We start from the raw sequence: 16,379 nt of genomic DNA on the forward strand, positions 1-16,379 counted from the left end.
AAGAATCCCTCAGCCGCAGACGTACACACTGTTTCCAGTGGCCACAGTAAAAGCCATGGCGTGTGCGTGTGTGTGTCTGTGAGAGCTTGCGCGGGCGTGTATGTGCGTGTGCGTCTGTGTGTATGTGTGCGCATTTGTGCACATTCATGTGTGGAAACTCCTCTGTGTGGGAGGAATAGGTCTTCTTTTATTCTCTCTTCCACTTTTTCCTCTGCTTCTTTCTCTCTTTCGTGTCCACACAAAATAAAAGCTAAGTCATGTTTAACAAATAAATGGCCTATATATATAAATATAAATATAAATATATATATATATCTTTTTTATGACAATTTCTAACGTGACTAAGTCTGTAAAAATCAACATCTACAAACAATATTCCATTGATTTCTTTGGGTAATATTGCTGTTTGGTTGTTGGATTTACTCACGTTCCCATTTTAACACAGCAAAGAGAAATAGGTGAAGCGTTCAGTCCAGTCGATGTAAAGCAGACCTCACTCTAGAGCTTTGAGCTGAAGTATCTGACATGTTCTGGAGTACGTTGACAACGAATTGAGACACATTTACAATGCAGCTGTGTGTGTGTGTGTGTGCAACTGTGTGTGTGCATTTGTGTGTTTGCAGCTTGTGTGTGCGGGGGTGACAAGAAAGCTCATGTGTTATGTACACAGAGTATAACTGATACCACATGTGAAATATCTATCTTTATAACATCCACATGGTGGTTATAAAATGTATAATGCATAAATAGATGGTGTGTGTGTGTGTGTGTGTGTGTGTGTGTGTGTGTGTGTGTGTGTGTGTGTGTGTGTGTGTGTGTGTGTGTGTGTGTGTGTGTGTGTGTGTGTGTGCGCCAGGGCGAGAGTGAGACACGCACATGAAGATGTACTGCAATACTCCTATGATGTTATGCAATGAAGATGGTTTATACATGTGTCTAAGATTATAAAGAGTATTTATGAAGTTTGCACTGACAGCATTATATGCTACAGGTATCTGCAGGAAAAAGATGGTGACTGGAAAACAAAGGGACTCTGAGGTTTTATGAGCATGTGTTTGTATTTACTTATAATTGGTCCTGAATTATAAGAGTGAAGGTGGAAGTGTCGATGGAAGTAACCGTATTCATATTTATTGTTTGTTTATATTTTGCTCACTTGCTTCTCTCAGCTGAGGCCTGTCAATGACAAGTTTGGATTTCTGTTTTTGTTCATGGTTTATTATTTATTTAGAACTGTCACTGGTTCCATCTCAAGTCTGTGTATTTTATGTGTTTTATTTATTTAATTTTTTTACACATTGAGAGAGCTATTTGGGTCTCGGCCAGAAATGCTGTAAATATAATAGGTATGTTGGAGTGTGGCTTCAGCACACTGCTGAATCGATGCAGGTACAGAGTCCATCCGAGCCACAGCCCAGTTTATCTGCTCAAACACACAACATCTACACACAAACACACACACACACACACACACACACACACACACACACACACACACACACACACACACACACACACACAAACACACACACAGATATCAGCACGTCCACACATCCATTGACATTTACACACTGAGAGAATCACAGAAACGACAACACACGATGAAACATCCATGAATGGAATAATATGTTTTCTTTCTTTGAACGGTTCAATGTATTTCTTAATATCTCTCTCAGCCATCCGTATCATAGTGTGATATTCCTTATAAAAATATATGACTTTTTACAGAAAAGACTGATTACGAACTTACACAGAGACAACTGATGCAGAAAAATATATTTAACGATGACAAATATCAAGCAAAATAAAATGTTCCAGTTCAGTGAAGCGCTTGTTGTAAATTAGCTATAAAATAATAAAATGAATTTAAAAATGCTTTCTGAAAGTGGACTCAGCCGTCTTGTTTTTTGTTTCGACTGTGGTGATGACTTCATGTGTTCCAGTTCCACAGTGGACGACTGCAGGGAAAGAGCAGTACGACCAGGGGAGGGCGCTCTCTCTCTTTCTCTCTTTCTCTCGCTCTCTATTCAAGCTCCAGACTCTTACAAAAGCTGCTCTCAGCTGCACACATACTTGCTCTGGATTTTATTTGCTGCTCACTCCCCCCACCTCTCCTCCTCTCATCAGGGGGAACCATTTTCTCCTTAGAAAAGCACACAATGAGGATCCTTGCCATTTGATTTCATGTTATGCTATTGTGTGTGTGTTTATGTCAACATGAAGATATTGTGGCTTTGTACAAGGCTGACATGATTCTGCCTCTGTACTTGCTCACCCCCCCCCCCCCCCCCCCCCCCCGACTTCTAATAAGGCACAATCTAGCATTCAATTGAAAATACAAGCTTGATCCAGGTGCCACACACACACAAGATCAAACTTGTTTAATGCCGAGAAACCTGCATCTAATTTCGCCATATGCAATTAAATTGTATTTGTATAGCGCCAAATCAAAACATATTATCTCAAAGGAGGCCGTAGAAAATTATAGAGTTCCCATAATGAGCAAGCAGTTGGTTGTGGAGAGTAAAACCTCCCTTTTAACGGGGAGTAACCTCCTTTAGAGAGAAATGGGGGAGAGAGGAGAGGTGGGTGAAAAGGGGGGGGGAGAGAGAGAGAGAGAGAGAGAGAGAGAGAGAGAGAGAGAGAGAGAGAGAGCAGGAACTGCTGTATTCTCTGGTTCTGTTTGGTTACAGTTCTTATAAATCATCATGAAGGGACATCCTGGTGATGCGGTGGTTAGCACTGTCGCCTCACAGCATGAGGGGTCACCTGTTTGACTCGCGGGTCAGCTTTGGTCTTTCTGTGTGGAGTTTGCATGTTCTCCCCATGTTTGCAGTGGTTTTCTCTGGGTATTCCAGCTTCCTCCCAAAGACCTGCAGATTGGGGTTAGGTTAACTGGAAACTAAATTGTGTGTGGGTGTGAATGGTTGTTTTTTGTTGTTGTTGTATGTTGGCCCTGCGGTACGCTGGCGACCTGTCCAGGGTCTATTCCGGTCTTCCACCCAATGTCAGCAGAGATTGGCTCCAGCTTTCCCTGTGATCCTTAAAGGATAAGCACGATGGATGGATGGATATTTGCGCATGAGCAAAGGGATTTTGTGCAAACTACTTCTTCGATTTTATACAGTTATAGAATTAGTTATTGGTCTTTTAAATTTAAATTACATTAACGCTGCTACAGAGGAAAAACAAACCAGCTGTTACTCACTGACCTGCTGGTTGGCCAGTTCATTGGCTTTGCAGCAATCGTGAGTTTAAATCCCTGAGATGTTGCACCTGTTTGAATGGCGCCGATATGGAGCCTTGGAATGAGATTATTTTCCCAACTCAAACATACTTAAGGGGGAAAATGTGTGAGGAGGTAAAATATTCATCTCATCGAATCTAATTCTTAACCACTCATCTTGTTCAGGGTCATTGCGAGGCTGTGGGGTTTCACTCCAAAAATGCAAACCATCAATCACCTGGTTGACCACAGGCTGGTCTCTGCTGTATTATTTCAGCTGAAAGTGACGTGAAGGATCAGACAGAGAGAGGGGAGAACATCCATCACTGAACAGAAACAGGATTTAAACCTGCAAACGGCTAATGCCTCGCAGCCATCGGGTTACTCCCACTCGCATGTTTCTGTCATCCTCCTCTGAGCCGCGAACAAGTGTCTGTGCCGCACACCAGGGTGATGCAGCCACTCACGACCTGGTGGAAGAATGCCGAGTTGGATCCCAGAGCGAGACCGAAAATTTGACAAAGTGATGTGGTTTCTTCAAATTCCCTCGTGATTAAGTAAGTGACTCACTGGATAAACTCTCTCCTTTATCATGGCAGTGATTCATGTGGTCACAAAACCCTGCATTTCGCAGAAACAATCCATCGCATGCATCCTGTATACGAGGACCATGTATGAATTAATGCTTCCGTATGAGTCACTTAAACCAAGCCATTGTTAAGAACCAAATATCGCACCAAACAGAGAAATTAGGAAACTAGAAGTACACTGTGTAGAGTGTGTATCTCTATGTCCCCTTATGAAACTACATTTAAATTCACTACATCCAGATTTTTACTTCATGAACATCCACAGGTTATTCCCTGAGAAATCCATCCTTTGATCCGGATCCACACCAAAATTTAATGGGTTCTTCCATGAGCCATACCACATCCGTCCACCAGGTTTCGTGATAAATAATTTTGTAGTTTTTTGCGAAATCTTACAAACAAATAAACCAATAAAATAAAAAAAAAACAGGGGTGAAAACGTAACCTCCTTGGCGGTGAAATTAGCAGGACAATGTTTCACTGTCACAGCTCTTGCCGGGATCCCGATGATTGTCAAGTTGCGAGGATTACCAGCGATTGTTCACAGCCTGCTTGACAACAGGCTGGTGATGGAGTGATGCCTCTCTCTGCCTGCTGCTGGGGTCCAGAGCTGCAGTGACAGGCTGGGATTTAGATGAAAAGAACATCTGACGTGTGTGCCATGCGAGTGTTGAAGAGGAGACTCAACCCAGAATTATCTCAAAGCGTTCAAAGAAACCCATTCACTTGGATATATACTGCCTGGGAGAAGCAGTGAAGCGTTACACAGCAACACAAACCCTTCACACAACTGAAAGCCAATATTACCAGCGGACCTGTAGGGACCTGAGTTGTTCCAAGCATCAGTCCTCCCTGAACAGTACACACCCCTCAACATGATCACCTTAAGTGCTGAGGCCCTTCTCAAATATGAAGGAGAGGTTGTAACATGGGTTATATGTAACACTTCCATTTCCTCCAATCAGGGACAAGTTAGAAATCACCAGATTCACTCTAAACATGCAAAGTTTAGTCCTTATTACACATAATAAGTAAGTAGTCGTTAATTCTAAAGGGAAACACTTAATTTTGAGGTAAGGAGGTTTTCTTCGTTTTACTTCATTTATTTTTATAGCATTGACTGCTTTGTAGTTAAACTCATCCAATTTAATTTGTGTTTATTGTCTGTCTATTAACATATGAGTAAGTTTCTTGGTGCTGACGCTTTAGCTGTTAGCTGAATGTGAATCTACTTTATGGGTACAAGACTCCCAGAGTCTGAGTTAGATCTAACAGGAAGCAAAAATGTATTCAACAACAACACACACACACACACACACACACACACACACACACACACACACACACACACACACACACACACACACACACAGTTAACATAACAACAGTTATGCTAAAACGTGTTAAATAAAAAAATCATTAATTATTAAGTTTTTGACCTAATTTCATCCTGTTACATTTTACCCCAGTGTACGTTACAGCTACACGACAACACCCATGTGGTGAATTATAACATCTCACTCCTTGTTTGTGTTTGAGACTAAACCATTTTCTGTTGCAGAGATAACAGTGACACCTTTTATTAGCAGGCAAACATAAATAGTTTGTGCAGCATTTTGAATGCAGTGGATTTGAAGAGATCTGAGATACGGCCAAATGTTATAACTATCCTCTGTCTGCCCTACATATGAGTAGTGGCACGCAGTAAAAGTTTTTCCACACACACTTTAATTCATTGCACTTGCTAAATGTCTCTATCTTTCCATTGCCTGAGCTGTCAGATGTGTGTGTCTATATTCTCCTGCACAGACTAAATTATTTGGTCAAGGTAATCCTGAGAATCCAGGATGATTACACAGCGGACATGCTCAGTTTCCAAAAAAGAAAAAAAGCAACAGATACCGTTAGTCTTCGACTTTACCGAGACATTTCAATCAGTCTACCCAACACTGGCTCCACACAGGAGGTTGTCAGCATCATTTGTTAGCTTCATTACAACATGACAGCTGCAGCCCGGAGAAGAGGATCAAACACAGATACTTCCATGTTCGTGTTTTATTATTCATTTTTGCCTGCTGCATCTTCCACTCCGCCACTCTCCATCCCCTCCTCTCGCTCTCCAGCTCATCGGGTCGAAGCCGGTTCCCCTCAAACTGTTTGTGTAGGACATCTCGAGTTCACCGCTCTTGTTTACATCTTGCGCTTTGTTAGTAAATCCAGATGATGTCAGTCGAGCAACTTCTCTACTCTTCTTTTATCCACTTATCACGCTGACTGCATCGAGATTAGAGGCTTCATCTTCAGAGAGGTGCTCGGCAGGGTGTGGTGCAGGGTTTTTTGCCGTTGAGATGCTCCTTTGTGCCGGTCTGAAAAGAAGTGCCTTCTTTGGTTTACAGCCGGAGATAATACAGACTCCTGTGGTTTTGTGCCAGAGCTCTCAGTTTGAAAGCAGATTAAACTTAATGGGTTCTGCTGTCTTTTTCCTTACTCTTATTAGCAATTATTTAAAAACACCACACTGCAGCCAACACTAGCACAAAAAGACATCTGCATGAGATGGATTGAGGAAGGTGTTTTGGCATTTTCGCTCTCATTTTTCTGAGGAAAAATGTCAACTCCATACCCATTGCGCTTATTAAAACATGGCACACTGGCTTCAAAGGAGTGTTACCTTGTGCAGGGTAACATTTAACAACCTTGAAATGAATGGAAAATGACAAAGACTTTTGCTTTTTCTGTTTCGCAATCCAAGAGTATGACATCATTTTTAGAATGCAGCCTTCTGGTGTCACTTTTAAAGCTGCAGGGGCAGAGCTTAACCCGAGAGGGCTTAAAATGTCACCCACGCCAAATGCACACTTTCATTTTTTGTAGCAGCGATGATAACTCATGATCCCAAAAATTAGTATGACTGCATGCAGAATATATAAGTGCCATTTTGAATGTGCCAGAGAAAAATACCACAGACACTTTTGCTAACCAGTTAGATGCTTCTGGAAATGAAGAGATAATGCCAACATTCAGTCTTTGGGGGACACTGGGGTCAAAAAAAGAAAATGTATATCTGGTGATTCTGTAATGAGTCAAGAAAGAAGCTCTTTCACACAGAAAATGTTTTAGCTGTTAAGCCCATTGTGTGTCTTGTGCCATTACAGGTTGTTACGGGTCCATATGGGTGCACTTCTCATTGTGTAGCTGCATTTTAGGAGGCACAGTTTGTTCAATGCACCATGTAAAGAAATAATGTACAAACTCTAATGGGATGGCTAACACTAAGGTAGAGGGGGGGTTGGGCCACTTATTGCACAACAATTGGTGGTTCAATCTGCGGCTCATCAAGCCTCTTAGCAGAACTCTCGATGCAACACTACTCACATAATGTGGATGTGTGGGGAGAAAGCCTGAGTCGTCAGCCATGCTGCCATCTAAGGCTGTACTTACACATAGCGGTTGCATGAGCTAAATGCTAATGAAATCATACTAACATGCTGGTTTATAGCAAACAAATTCTACTTGAAACAGCACCCTTCACACCTTGTTTTAAGCCTAAATATTTTTTTCTGCCGTTTTATTACGTTTGAAGAAGTGGTCACCATTTACTTCTATTGTATTGGATTTGGCTGCAATGCTGTTTACCCCTGAAAGACTCAAACACTTCACCCACTCCTCCATCGGTATAATGGTGAGTGGATACGTTTTGGGTGAACTATCCATTTAAGTTCTTTCTCAAACAAAGTCCATCTTTTTTTATCTGGAATTGTCACACATTTAAAAATGAAAATCAACCTCACGTTGTGTCAATCATGTTTACACACCGACTCCAAAAACTTTCGTACCCTCTTGCGGACTTTTAGTGCTTTGCTTTGTGATGATCAATAAAACTGGGGTGACATTCAGGTGTCTCTGCAGAAATAAGCACAGTTGTGAACGAAGTCGCTGAAGAACGGCCCTGTCGGCAGGTCACTCTGATCTCAAAGCTCCTCCGTCTTTCACTCTTACACTGTAGAAGAGATTTCTACGAATTATAGACTCGACGTGACGATAAAAAAATGTTACGTCCCGAGGCCATTTATCAGTGTCGTTTGTTTCACAATTACATTCCTGTTGAAGCTCCCACTGCAGCTTCTGCCAGTGCTGGACGTAAGAGTCTGATTAAAGCTTATGAAGAGGAATCTCATGCACTGCGTACCGAAAATGTGACAGCTTTGGCGAGCTGAGAGCCCCTGAGCATCGGCCCCTCACGCATGCTGTTTTGAGTGTCTATCCACTTATCTTACACACTAACATATGAACAAAAGAACAGAATGGAAAAATTGACAGTTGCGACAGAACAGTGCAAAAAGCCAAACTGCTCTTTCTGTGAATCGATCGTACTTGTCTTTACTTTCAAGACAATTTTCACGGTATATATAGTATGTATATAAAGGGCAATACAGTATATGAATAGATCTCATTCTCTTTCCCACTGAAAACAAATAGAGGATACAGCATTGCACCATGTGACGATATCAATAGCGTGGATGAATTAAATGCAATTTGGAGTTTCGCCCAATTATCCTGACATAAGACACAAGAAACAAACAGCACAAGTTGAAACAAGCAAACAAGAAACACTGGTCTCGCCTTGCCAAAATCAAACACTGGTCTGGCCTTGTTAGCGAGCATGAATTGCTAATTTCTTATTTACATTTAGTCATTTAGACCTAAAATTTGCATATCCTCTCATTTATGCTGCTGTCTTTCCCCCCCGATCTTCAAAAAGTGAATCCGTTCAATTTCCCTGAAGCAGAACACCCATTAATTAAATAAGAAAACGGGCTGTTCCGCAACACTGATGTAATGAATCGGTAATGTTATGGCTTTCATTCACACAGACCATGCAATGTTCAGAATGCTGCAGAAGAAAAAAAACATGCACATTTCAGAGAGAGAGAGAGAGAGAGAGAGAGAGAGAGAGAGAGAGAGAGAGAGAGAGAGAGAGAGAGAGAGATGTCATAAAACGTGCGTGTTTCAATATGGCCTGTGATGTGGCACAAATGCAAGCGAGCTAATTCTTTGTAATGAGGGTCAGAAATGCTAATTATGCGTACTGCATGAAAAATGAACGAACGTGGCAGCAGCGTTGCATCATGAGTCAAGTGGTGTGTTATCTGTATTTTGCAGATTCCTGCTTCTTTGACCTCAGCAGGAGACCAAACGCTGCGTGTGTGGTTAGAAGAAATCATCCCGGATCTTAAAGGCCTTCATTCTTCAGATGTGCTGCTCTCAGTCAACTTCAATGTGCAGTTATATCAGACATGTTTTAATTAAATGCATTTGCTTTTTGTCAGTATAATGGATACATTTACAATCTGCTTTTCTTCTGGTCCAACACTGGTACATTTAACTCAACCTGCAGTTTTATCTTCAGAACAATTTACAGGTACAACATGCAAGTACTTGTACACAGCACTCATTGTTATTTTGAAATAAAGAAAATCGGAAATAATGTAACTATCACCGGATGTTGTATGGATCACTTTTCAAAATAAAAGCATATTTTATTTGCCTATGAAGTGTGATTTATGTGAAAAGAAGCTCCATTTGGTTGTACTGCAGTTACATTTAAAATGAGGGCTCGCTACTGGATGACTAAGCTTACCTGCAGGAGTATAAATAAGAGTGTGAATGAAAGATTTCAGAAGCACAGATATGGAGCTTCTGAACTTATAGGACCAGTGGGTTTTATGTGGATGACTGCAAACTAAAGTCTTCAAGTCTACATGGACAAGCACAAATGCAGAAAATCATTTTATCACAGTGGCAGAAATTATTCCATGCAATAGTGTGGTAAAGGAATTGTATGGGTGTCAATGTGTATATAGAATTTTTTTGTAGGCCTATTTACTGTGAATAAATCTAATCTGAATAAAGTTTATCTTATTGCTAATTAAGACCCATAGTAATATTATAACAATAGATGAATTGTGATACTATGCGCCATGGAAACAGACATATAAAAGGCTCCCCACACTTCCAACTCAACAACAAGACTACAGGCATAAAAGAGTTTTTAAATAACCACAAACAACACAGCTGCATGGTCTGTGATCATTTTGTGTCTCTGCAGAAATTTCTTTAGTTTTACGTCTCAGTTTTGATGTCTTTGTGGCTGTTTTGCATGTCTCTGTTGTTGTTTTGTGTCTCCTTTGGTTGTTTCATGCCTCTTTTTGGCCGATTTGCATCTCTTTGTGGTTACTATTCTGGGATAATTTGCAGGTGTAGGTCAGATGACCCTGTGATTCGTGGATGCCCCCTGTGCCTATGGATGATAGGCCTGTTCAGTAACCCCCCATGAGTGTTGATCCAGGACGTTGCATGAATGTGTATAGCCTTCAAAATCGAAAGGGTCCCTTTGAGAAAAGAAAATTTAAGTAAACACAACTGCAAACACAAATGTCTTTAATCCATACAACCTCTGCCAGGGAGTTTATGTTTCTAGAAATCTTTCATCACATTCCTTAATATTATGAGTTAGAGCACTTTTCAGGTATTATATATGGGACTGAAATCTATGAATGTGTACGATTTGGTGCAGCTTGATTGAATTTAAGGGGATTTTATTGGGCCTAGGCAGAGATATGCGCTCCTACTGAGTGTCATTCTAGTTAGATAAGCGGTGTCTCAATTCAGGGGCTGCATCCTTGGGAGGACACTTAGGCTGCATGGACTACAAAGGTCGGACCTAAGTGAGAAGGTCTGGTCTACAGAGGATTTCCATGATCGAGGGTCACCTGCTCATCCTGCCTTTTATCACTGTTGCCTAGCAACAGAGCTGAAATTCGACATGACAAGATATTTGTATTGCTCCTTGGTGTTTCTGATGCCCCTCTATGAAAAACAGTTTGTCAATAAAGCGCAATAATTCCTTGGGTAGAATTGAGCCTGGAAAGATCCACCTGTGGGCACCTTCGTTTGTCAAGGAAGGAAGGACTCATTTGTCGACCGCAGTTGGGGGAGCCTTTGAAATGGGACAGCCATAGTGGTCGCAATGGGTCTCCAAATGCATCCTCCGAAGGACGGATGCAACCCCTGAATTGAGACGCGGCTATATTATAATTGAGCTTTTACTTTGAAGACGCTGTCCGGAAGCGAAACTTCTCACCACGTGCTCTTGACTCTGCTGTTATGGCAACGGGAGTGGGCGGAGCTTGCCGGTGCCATTCGACTCCGGGGTGTGATGCGGTGGTGAAGCGTCGGTGACCAGCGGCTCACATGAGCACATCCCTCGCTCAGCCACCACACCGCACCACCGGGGATACCGCCGTGCGTAAAGCCTGCGCACGCCTCTGCTCCACCGCTCCTGTAACAGCAGGCCGGGGTTGACCTGCCGCGCTGCATCCCTCCACCTTTACTGGATATCCTCTCCTCTTATACCCCCGCAGCCCAGAAAGCTGGTCTTGTGCGGAGGACGACGTGGAAAGGAGGTGTGATGATGAGGACTATCGTGCGCTCTGCTCGGAGGATCCAAACCTGCGCGATCGTCCAGCTGAGGTGAAGGAGGGAGAGAGAGAGATTTGGGGAAAAGTCGTGTGGAGCTGAACCCCCCCACCCCCAACCCCCCTGAAGAAAAACGAGGACACAACAAGTTTGAGGCATGAGCCCCCACTGCTGACGGAGGAGTGAGGAGGAGGAGGAGGAGGTGCTTTGTTCCCCCTACTCTAGTTTTCTGTCCAGACTTTTCCACCACAAAGTCAAAGTTGGACAACGCGGAGGAGAAGTTTCCGGAGAGTAAATAACAACAGTGCAGAGCCACTATCTCCTGACAGCTCCACTGTGTGTGTGTGTGTGTGTGTGTGTTTCTGCTGCAGTGTTGTGGCTCCCCCACATGAACACTACAGGTCCACTCTAAATGCGGACAGGTCTGCGGTCAGTGAGTGCGCACAGCCGAGCCGCCGGTGCCACTTGGTCTTTTGGAAATCACGGAGAAACACGAGCATTTCGTTTGTGATCGTGCGCCATGGAGGTGACACACCGGAGCATCGTCCTGCTGCTGGGCTGCATCCTCCTGGTCTCTGCAGAGGAAGGTGAGTGAGCCTCCTTCTTCTAACGCTGACCATTGCATGGACTGGTTTTCTGTGGCTACAACTGGTGTTATTTGTATGGTAGCCCAGAAGTGCAAATCATAAAATATATAGAAACAAATCACAAAACTCAACGACTAATAAGAAAACGCAATTGCGTTTATAAAAAACACAAAAAGTCACAAAACATTACAATAACTAAGAAAACACAACGATAAATAAGGGAACACAATGATGCATTTTGAAAATACAACGTTAAATACGAACACATAATGATAAATACAAAAACACAACAATAAATTACAAAACACAACGGCAAATAAAAGAAATACTATGGCAAATATGAAAACACATTGGCCACTAAGAAAACAGGAACTAATCACAATAATTAAAACTCAATGCTAAATAAGAAAATGCAACAGCAAACAAGAAAACGCAACTGCACCTATAAGGAAATACACAAGGAAATAAAGAAACGCAATAGGAAAACACAACTGTGAAACAGAAAAACACACAGCAAATAAGGAAGCACAATGACAAATCACAAAACGTGTGGACGGTCCTTCCATCCAATCAGCAATGAGCCTTGTTGATACCAGGTACCAAACTTTACTAGTTAGAAGTTAATACGGTTGTGTTTTGTAATTTGTCGTCATGTTGTGCAATTAGTTTTCTTAATTTTTTTAATTTTCTGTTGTCTTTTGTGATGTGTAGTCGTCATTTGCACTTCAGGGCCACCATAGCATTACATCCTGTTCCTCTCCACGAGTGAGTGCAATAAAAAACCCACAAGGAATTTTAAAAGCATGCTGTGCAAACATCACACAAGAAGCTGACCTAAATCCATGGGGAATCATCATAGAAATATCATAGCAGGATATGACTGCAGCCACACTGATTAGAGGTACTTAGTGTTGCATTTATATCTCCAACCCCGATATGAATGTCAGTGTGGAAATGTGCTTCTTCTCCTTCTTCTTCAGAGAGCGGCTTCGTCCTTTTAGTTTAAATAAAAGAAAAAGAGGAAATAGCACCTATATAAATAAAGACAAGATTGTTTTTTTTCTCTCCTAATTTCTGCAATGAGGTCAGATCTAAGAGTGTGTCTCTATTAGGTTTCACTTAAAAGCCATCAAAAGGTTCCTAGGCTGCTTCCTTGGGGGGCCCTTAACCCCCTTACCCTAAAAATCAATACTAAAACATTCAGTGCGTGGAGGCTAATACACGGCTGGAGTGATTTTTGTGGGATGACGTAGACAACTGGATGAGACACTTAAGCTTTTACATTTAACTTCAAGGAAAAAACCTCCAGTGCTTTGAAACAAATATATAACGTGGATCATCATTTATATCAGGTTCTGCCAGCAGATTTGACGTTAATGGTCAAATTGGATCTGCGCCGTGAACCCTGGGGGGACAAATAACACAGACAAGACTGAAATGATCTGTCATAATGCCCTAAGAAAATGATGGTTGTCTGGTTTTTACAGGCCAGTGTGGCTCGGCATCATCAGGCAGTGAAACTACCAGGCCAGCGTGGGGATCATTTTCTTAATGCAGGGGAGGAGGGCTGAGTTTCACGAGGCTAGGTGTTTATTTCTTTTTTCTCCCTCCTGCAATGTCGCTGGCATTAATGGGGAATTTTTTCCGGTTCTACAGAGTGAACTGGAAAGTGAGTTTGTAAAAATCGTGGTGATGCAACTTTCTGCAGAGGCTTTTATAGAAAACGGTGGAAATAATAGGACTGTGTTTACTGGGGATCAGAGGATCACAACTGGGTTTCTTAAGGAGCTGTTGAACTGCAGGCGTTTTTTGGAAGTACCTTGCTGCTGTGTCGGCTGCTTGCTGCTGTGTGCCTGTGAAGAAAATTGTTTGATCTCCATCATGCTTTTTACTGGTTGGTACCGAGGATGGACGACGTGACTACTCCCCAAAACTGAAGCCAAAGAATCTTGGCTGCAGTCGAAGTCATAAATCCTGCCTCCTCCATGTTAGCTGACGGGACATTGGCAAAACTAAAAAGTCAAAGTAAACATCAGAGACTTTTTTCTTAAAGATGGTTTCTGTCATTTTAGCTTTTTCTTGTCATACTGGTGTATTAATAGGATCGATGCTGTCACATTTTAAATGACACGTTTGAACATCATTCATTTCAGGATAGTGGGAGAAAGTGGAGACGCGTCGTCCATCTTTATATACAGTCTCTGGTTGGTAATGTTTGTGAGCTCACACACCGCTGCTTCCAGTGCATCGCTAGCATCTAGCATCGCTAAATGAAGAATGAGTTCATAAAACAAAGACTTGACGAACCAACACTTTCTCTGGCTAATTTCCAACATATACCGCTGTTTTTCAATAAAATAAATTCGCCTTGAAAACAATGAGCGCTTATACAATGAACATTCTCCTGAAGTTGGCTCATTCCAGTCAACAGTTGTTGTAAACCGGAGCTCCACAACCATGCATGACTTCACCTACTCCGGGGCAGGAACACAAATCTGTCAGCTACGTCTGGTTTTGAGGCTGGACGCTGCATTTTTGTTGCACTCTCTTCTTACAGGGGGGGATTTACAGTGTGGCTTTTGCTATATAGACTATGCAAACACAGGGATGTAGCGTGTGTGTCATCACCCATGGATTTCTTGAGTGTCTTTTCAAGCTTTGGATTTGGTGCTTGTGCATACACACCCAACAAAAGAAGATGTCACTGCAGCTACTGCAGAGTCTGAATTCTTGTGGGGGGGGGAGCCATTGTTGACTTTGTATTTCAAGAGAGAAGTCTGGGATTTTCCCAGACGCTTAATTTTACTCTGCTTACGAGTTTCACTTCTTCAATCTTTTTCTCAGGAACATATGAGATACTTAACCTCAAATCTGTGTGTGGGAAGCTGTGTCCTGCAGGTCCTTGCTGGCGGAATGATCAAAAATAGAAAATACCTCAGAATAGTCGCAGTCGACTTTGCTGTGTTTCGCTCTCGCTGTTTTTTTTAGAAGAAGCTGGTTCCAAACAGGTGCAGCGCTGGCACAGTGTGGAGAACAGGGAGGTAGATGAGGGGGCTGAGGGGGTCTTGTCGGCTGATTCCAGAACATCTCTGTCTTGCCAAGTGTGAACAAGATGTCTGATTTCCATGTCTTGGGTAATGGCCTGCTCCTCTTCCAACACACAGTGGATCAACCCCCCCACCCCCCTTTTCTCCACCTAGTAGGGAATTTTGTAATGAACTGATGGGAGGGCAGATGAAGCTCACAGCTGCCAAATCTCTCCTCCTTTTCCAACTGAAGGATAAATGACTCACTTACGCATGCCACTCGCTGGTTCGGCACATATATCTCTCTTCCTTCTGTCTCCACCAAGATTAAAACACAGACCTCCTGATCAGATAACTACTTTGGCTGGAAATTAATAACAACCTTAGTCTCTCTCACACACACATTCTTGTCTTTTTATGATTGGGAGGACACTGATATAATGCATTCCCTATAGCCCCTTACCCAAACTTGAACTATCACAACTTGTATGCCTAACCCCAACCCTTATCCTGACCCAAACCTAATTCTACCCTCAACCCTAAAACCTGTCTGCATGCAAATGACGCTTTCAAATACTTGTTTCTGTATATCCGTGTACTTAAACAACGGAGTGCTTGGGAGAAGATGACACAGCTTACTTCCCCTTTCCGAAATGAGCATGCACCAGAAACAACGACAACAGTTGTGGTCATATACTGGTTTCTCCAATTTTGGTAAGCACCACTAGGTCTTATTACAAGTGTGCCGCAAACCTTAGCATTACTGCTCCACATTACCCAGCACAGGTGTCTGCTTGTCCTCACAACTTCAGAAAGACATATACACACACAAACACACACACATTCTTTCCCTACCTCACTTTACATATAAAAGTGTATAATGTGCAGAAAAGTATAACGGAGTCCTTAAACTGAAAAGACATAGGTTTATCCAGTATTAAGTCTCACTAATGTAGCCCCACTACAATTTTAAAACATACTTGAATTTATAAATGTAAGCTATGAAGGATCCCTATCCTCCCACACACCCATAAAGTACCCATTTTGTTTTTCTCCCTGCCCCTCTTCATTCCTTGCACACACACTTTCTCTCTCTTACCAATTCCAAATGCTGTCATTGACAAAGCACCGCAGTCTCTTTGTCAGAAAACAGATGCACTAATGATGTTCTGTCTCTTTTCCATGGCTTGTTTTTTTTGGGGCATTTTACTCATACTCAATCAACTGTGTGATCACTTGAGATATAATAATTTGTTTTAATATCAATAGTCAACTTTTTACCCAAACTTGATGCATATTTTAACCAAATTCTACAAAAGTTGTTAAAAGTAAACGTGTTTTTTATTGTATTTGTGTTCCCATCTACAACTGTCATGTGGATATTATGATCGAGAGGTGAGGTGGAGTGAAAACCTTGCGGAAGAGGGTGCAACTAGAAGACATGATTACAGGGCAGCAGTGTAGTTAAAAA

At 42.1% G+C, this 16,379-nt stretch overlaps 1 protein-coding gene across 3 annotated transcripts in view; it reads left to right on the forward strand.

Annotated features, from left to right (window-relative positions):
* The first annotated feature begins 11,019 nt into the window (after positions 1–11,019).
* Positions 11,020–16,379, forward strand: part of ephb4a (eph receptor B4a) — a 40,918-nt gene continuing 35,558 nt past the window's right edge. Inside the window, exon 1 of one of the 3 annotated variants that reach the window (XM_034607625.1) lies at positions 11,020–11,882. In XM_034607625.1, the coding sequence (XP_034463516.1) occupies positions 11,816–11,882 (67 nt within the window). In that variant the 5' untranslated portion in view covers positions 11,020–11,815. The remainder of the gene's footprint in view (positions 11,883–16,379) is intronic. The other 2 variants (XM_034607624.1, XM_034607623.1) reach the window with 2 other exon arrangements.

This window comes from Hippoglossus hippoglossus, chromosome 14 (genome assembly GCF_009819705.1).
Source record: "Hippoglossus hippoglossus isolate fHipHip1 chromosome 14, fHipHip1.pri, whole genome shotgun sequence".
Taxonomy (NCBI): Eukaryota; Metazoa; Chordata; class Actinopteri; order Pleuronectiformes; family Pleuronectidae; genus Hippoglossus; species Hippoglossus hippoglossus.